The following is a 6,000-nucleotide window of genomic DNA, read 5'->3' as shown; positions in this document are numbered from 1 at the left end:
GTGTCGTTCAAAAGTACAACTCATCCCGCACACAGCCCTAGTGATAAAAAAAGGAGACATCCCAGCGTCATTCCATAGACAAAAGGGATTGTCCGCGGGCGGCACAAGAGCGGAGGACGGCGCCGCGCACTAACACCACATGGGTTTCACGCTCCGGTCAATTCAACTTAAGTTTTCTTTTTTTATACAAGTTATATCTTTGCACAAATCTGCACTTTACTTTCCACCGGGAGGAGTTTTTTTTTTTTTTTTTTTATATAGACCTGAAAGTTTTTGCACAGAGGTTGGGATTTTTTTTTTTTTTCTTTTTACAGAACAAGCAGCTTTTTGTGCAAAAATGTCACAAAAAAAAAAAAAAAAAAGTGTTAAAAGGGCAAAAATAAAGAACATTTTTGGTTTTGCACAAAACTCACGAGCCACCTGCGACATTCTGAAGAGCTCGGGACAAAAAACAACAAAGAAAACATCAGTAAATTACAAGTACAAAAAAAAAGTCCACAATGCCAATAACGGGAGGATAAAAAAAAACAATAATTCCAGCAGGAGCGGTCCGGTCCAGCGGGCGCAGGGTCCAGTAATGTCCGCCACAAAGAGACAACTCCCCGTAAGCCGTAACGTCGATGACGACCCTTCCTCCTTCAAGGGCTCACTGCAGCAACTGCACGTACGCCGTCCACCGCCTCCGTTTAAATTCTCTACGGTCTCCTCTGATTGGTCTCTTTCCCGATTCACGGAACCAATCCGAATTCGTGTTTTTAGCAGCCAATCGCGCTCAGTCTTCTATTTTCCCGGCGGTGAATTTGAATTATGGCCACGCCCCCCAACTGCTTTATGGATCAGGTGGGCGGGGCTATTTTGATGCGCTTCATCCAATGAGAGCAAGTGTCAGATCGCCCTTGGACCAATCATCGTGGGATTATGTCTTAGATGGGCGTTCCCGGCTCTTGGCTGTTGTGTTCTGGCTGGGGACGGCGCGGTTATCAGACTGCGTGTGAGATGTCGGCAAACGGGCGCTGACCACACGGTGACAGGTGAGCGCCCCGGGTGGGGGAGGAGGAGAGCACCAACTGGTCGGCCGATCATATTGTTAGCGATCAGATCGAACATTTTAGTTTCCTGTCGGATGAGACTTCTCCATGGAGCTGATCTCTGCTTCTATGGGGAAGTCTTGCAGGGAGCAACAACCCAGAAAATGAGAATCCCGGAGCTCCTAGTCTGTTTTTTTTTTTTCCAGAAATTTTGAATTTATTTTTATTTAAATATAATTTTTTAAATTGTCGCTTTATATTTCAAATATTAAACTATATGGATATTTGTATATATTTACCTTTCTAAATTAATTTCCACTTTGAATTTCTGATCATTGAGTCGCTCTCCATTCACACTGGCCGCAGATGGCGGCTGTAACGTCGGGGTAGGTGAAGGGGTTAAACGTGGGGATCTGGAGCAGTGGCTCGGCAGTTTTGCGCGCCACCTGGTGGATGACTTTATAAATATTGGCGGTCACTGACTGGTCACCCGGCCGCCATATTTAGGTCTTTGCGGGTCATTCCGTGCTCCCCGCTGTCACGTCACCTTTCCCTCTATTGCTGCGACCTGATCCACGTTCACACACAGCAGTAATTTCTGCATCTAGTACTAGACAGGAACGATGCTCATGTGACTGCTGTACGGAATGTAGCCGTCGTCTGCCCCCCCCCCGATCCTCGGAGCTGTCGTCTGCCCCCCCCCCCGATCCTCGGAGCTGTCGTCTGCCCCCCCCCCCGATCCTCGGAGCTGTCGTCTGCCCCCCCGATCCTCGGATCCATCGTCTGCCCCCCCGATCCTCGGATCCGTCGTCTGCCCCCCGATCCTCGGATCCGTCGTCTGCCCCCCCCCCGATCCTCGGAGCCGTCGTCTGCCCCCCCCCGATCCTCGGAGCCGTCGTCTGCCCCCCCCCCCGATCCTCGGAGCCGTCGCCTGCCCCCCCCGATCCTCGGATCCGTCGTCTGCCCCCTCGGAGCCGTCGTCTGCCCCCCCCCGATCCTCGGAGCCGTCGTCTGCCCCCCCGATCCTCGGATCCGTCGTCTGCCCCCCCGATCCTCGGATCCGTCGTCTGCCCCCCCGATCCTCGGATCCGTCGTCTGCCCCCCCCGATCCTCGGAGCCGTCGTCTGCCCCCCCCGATCCTCGGAGCCGTCGTCTGCCCCCCCCGATCCTCGGAGCCGTCGTCTGCCCCCCCCGATCCTCGGAGCCGTCGTCTGCCCCCCCCGATCCTCGGAGCCGTCGTCTGCCCCCCCCGATCCTCGGAGCCGTCGTCTGCCCCCCCCGATCCTCGGAGCCGTCGTCTGCCCCCCCCGATCCTCGGAGCCGTCGTCTGCCCCCCCCGATCCTCGGAGCCGTCGTCTGCCCCCCCGATCCTCGGAGCCGTCGTCTGCCCCCCCGATCCTCGGAGCCGTCGTCTGCCCCCCCGATCCTCGGAGCCGTCGGCTGCCCCCCCCCGATCCTCGGAGCCGTCAGCTGCCCTTGATCCTTGGAGCCGTCGGCTGCCTCCACTCCTTCCCGCTGATGGTTCCCACCACCACACCCAGTTTGAGATCACATACGTTACGTAGGCCGTCAAGTCGCGTTGGACGCCGTTCGGGTGAGCCGTGCGTCCCCGACACACTTGATGCTTTTATTTGACAGATTTCCAAGTGTCCCCCCATAGATCAGAACGATGAGTTGGGTGGTGGAGGAATGGAAGGAGGGTCTGCCCACGAGGAGCCTGCAGAAGATCCAGGAGCTGGAGAGTCAGGTGGACAAGCTGAAGAAGGAGCGGCAGCAGCGGCAGCTCCAGCTGGAGTCCCTGGAGGCCGCCTTCCAGAAACAGAAGCAGAAGGTAAAGGAGCCATGGGGTAAGGACGGGGCAGCGGGGCGACAGCAGAGATCCGAGAGATAAGGAGGAAAGGACACAAAGGAAATGACTATTAGGGGCAATGTCCATCCTCACAACCGTTGCTAATAGAACCCCCCCTCCCTCCCCGTTTTTGTACAAACCTTGTCCTAACAATGTGTCTCCATGGTAACAGACTACAAACGTGCTGTGTAGTCTGATCCTACGGGCTTTGGCATACATTGGTGGGCAGGTGGAAAAATGGGACCTGGATGTAGATCGGCAGGAAAAAAACAAAATGGGCGCTAATTTTCTAAAACTGTATACCTTTTCTAGAAGAAAAAAGCCTATTTTTGATCCTTCGGACGTCCCCTTTAAGATGGACTAAAATGTGTCTTGTGTAACACTGGACTATGTGTGTATATAATATATGTTTTTATCAGACACTACCTGAAGAGCCCGGCGCTGCCCGGGCATAGTAACTAACTGTGGTTAGTTATAGCAAATTATAATTATCCACCATCCCATAGACCCGTGCCCATATACCCATCATACATCCTCCATCCCATAGTCAACCATTATGACATCATAATGAGTGGTGGAGCTTGCAACCTATGACATCAGCGTCGCCATGGCAACCATTGTGACATCATAATGAGGGGCGGGGCTTGATACACACACTTTTTCCCCAGTATGTAGATGGGGGCAAAATTGTTTGGTTAATTGGAACGCGCGGGGTTAAAATTTCGCCTCACAGCATAGCCTAGGACGCTCTCGGGGTCCAGACGTGTGACTGTGCCAAATTTTGTGGCTGTAGCTGCAACGGTGCGGATGCCAATCCCGGACATACATACAGTTGTGGCCAAAAGTATTTGACACCCCTGTGCGGATGTTGGATAAAGAACCTCCACTAACATCCAAACAAGTTCAAGCTGCCCTGCAGTCCGAGGGTACAACATTGTCAACCCGTACTATCCGTCGGCGTCTGAATGAAAAGGGACTGTATGGTAGGAGACTCAGGAAGACCCCACTTCTTACCCCGAGACATAAAAAAGCCAGGCTGGAGTTTGCCAAAACTTACCTGAAAAAGCCTAAAACGTTTTGGAAGAATGTTCTCTGGTCAGATGAGACAAAAGTAGAGCTTTTTGGGCAAAGGCATCAACATAGAGTTTACAGGAGAAAAAAAGAGGCATTCAAAGAAAAAACGGTCCCTACAGTCAAACATGGCGGAGGTTCCCTGATGTTTTGGGGTTGCTTTGCTGCCTCTGGCACTGGACTGCTTGACCGTGTGCATGGCATTATGAAGTCTGAAGACTACCAACAAATTTTGCAGCATAATGTAGGGCCCAGTGTGAGAAAGCTGGGTCTCCCTCAGAGGTCATGGGTCTTCCAACAGGACAATGACCCAAAACACACTTCAAAAAGCACTAGAAAATGGTTTGAGAGAAAGCACTGGAGACTTCTAAGGTGGCCAGCAATGAGTCCAGACCTGAATCCCATAGAACACCTGTGGAGAGATCTAAAAATGGCAGTTTGGAGAAGGCACCCTTCAAATATCAGGGACCTGGAGCAGTTTGCCAAAGAAGAATGGTCTAAAATTCCAGCAGAGCATTGTAAGAAACTCATTGATGGTTACAAGAAGCGGTTGGTCGCAGTTATTTTGGCTAAAGGTTGTGCAACCAACTATTAGGCTGAGGGTGCCAATACTTTTGTCTGGCCCATTTTTGGAGTTTTGTGTGAAATTATCAATGTTTTGCTTTTTGCTTCATTCTCTTTTGTGTTTTTTCATTTAAGACAAATTAAATGAAGATAATAATACCAAAGAATTTGTGTTTGCAATCATTTTCAGGAAGAAACTGAGTATTATCTGACAGAATTGCAGGGGTGTCAATACTTTTGGCCACAACTGTACATACATACACACACTTGAGCTTTATATATTAGATTTGTAGAATTTTTTTTCTTGCTTCTATGTTTTCTTTTGTTTTGGGTGGGGTGTGACACGAGCAGGTGGAAAGTGAGAAGAGTGAGGTCGCGACGCTGAAGCGGGAGAACCAGAGCTTGATCGAATTGTGCGACAGCCAGGAGAAGACGCGGCAGAAGCTGAGCCACGAGCAGCAGGTGAAGGAATCGCAGGTCAGCCTCCTGGAGGGGCAGCTCACCGCCGGCAAGAAGCAGCTGGAGAAGCTGGAGCAGGAGCTGAAGAGGTCGGCAGAGGAGGCCGAGACCCCCTGTGGGGTATATGAAGTATTAGGGTCTTTATAGTATTTTTTTTAATGATGACCTGACATTTTTTTATGTCTGTACAGATATAAGAATGACTTGGAGAGAGACCAGCAGTCATTTAACGCAGCGGATATGTCCGTATGTGTCACCCCCCAAAAAAGCTTTACCGTCTCATTCACCCCTGTTAAGCTGAACGGTAATTTTTAATACTTTTTTTATTTATTTTTTTTAATACAAGGGTTATTCCCAACTTGACAGGTGGGTAGAGCTCGTAAAAATAAGCACTTTTGCAATTTATTGCTTATTAAAATTTTCACCCGTTTTTGAGATATTGACTTTTACAGATTGTCGCCTTGGAGACCGACCACCACTGCTGAAAAATAAAACGTGTGCAGTGCTTACAATATCTTTTCTATTGAGTTTGTAAGTGCTGTTTTTGAAGCAGGACAGTATCGCCGGGGATCACTGCTACTTTTTAGTCCCGGCCAGCTTCAGTGCAGTGTTCACAAGCTAGGACAGCAGCGGCGGTCGATCTCCAAGGCAACAGGCTGTAAACAAAAAGGAAAGTTAATATCTCAAGAACGGCTGAAAATTTTAACGAGCAGTAAATTACAGAAGTGCTTGTATTTACGAGCCCTATCCGACAATACCCCTTTTATGAAGGTGGGAAGAAGCTGTTTGATGGTTTCAAAAGTCTACATACCCTTTAAATATATCATTAAGGCTATGACACAACCAGTATTTTGACAGATTCTAAATATGAGGAGCTGCAAGGAAAATATCACAAGGAGGTGGAAGAAAGAAAGAAACTGGAATCTGAGTTAAAGCTTCTCCACATTAAAGTAAGTAAAATGGGATGTTTCCTCCCCTATGCTTTACACTTAAGCTTTGCTTGTTTAGATTAGTTGCTGTATTTTTTTT

At 49.4% G+C, this 6,000-nt stretch overlaps 1 protein-coding gene across 2 annotated transcripts in view; it reads left to right on the top strand.

Annotated features, from left to right (window-relative positions):
* The first annotated feature begins 913 nt into the window (after window positions 1-913).
* Window positions 914-6,000, top strand: part of CENPF (centromere protein F) — a 41,350-nt gene continuing 36,263 nt past the window's right edge. For both annotated transcript variants that reach the window (XM_073553359.1, XM_073553358.1), the window contains exons 1-5: window positions 914-1,031; window positions 2,667-2,859; window positions 4,864-5,060; window positions 5,163-5,275; window positions 5,830-5,921. In XM_073553359.1, coding sequence (XP_073409460.1) covers window positions 2,698-2,859; window positions 4,864-5,060; window positions 5,163-5,275; window positions 5,830-5,921 — 564 coding nt within the window. In that variant the 5' untranslated portion in view covers window positions 914-1,031; window positions 2,667-2,697. The remainder of the gene's footprint in view (window positions 1,032-2,666; window positions 2,860-4,863; window positions 5,061-5,162; window positions 5,276-5,829; window positions 5,922-6,000) is intronic.

This window comes from Dendrobates tinctorius, unplaced genomic scaffold, assembly GCF_039654945.1.
Source record: "Dendrobates tinctorius isolate UK_male_01 unplaced genomic scaffold, ASM3965494v1 ptg000201l, whole genome shotgun sequence".
NCBI classification, from domain to species: Eukaryota; Metazoa; Chordata; class Amphibia; order Anura; family Dendrobatidae; genus Dendrobates; species Dendrobates tinctorius.
Note: the sequence above shows the minus strand (reverse complement) of the source record. Positions and strands in the feature narration are given on the sequence as shown.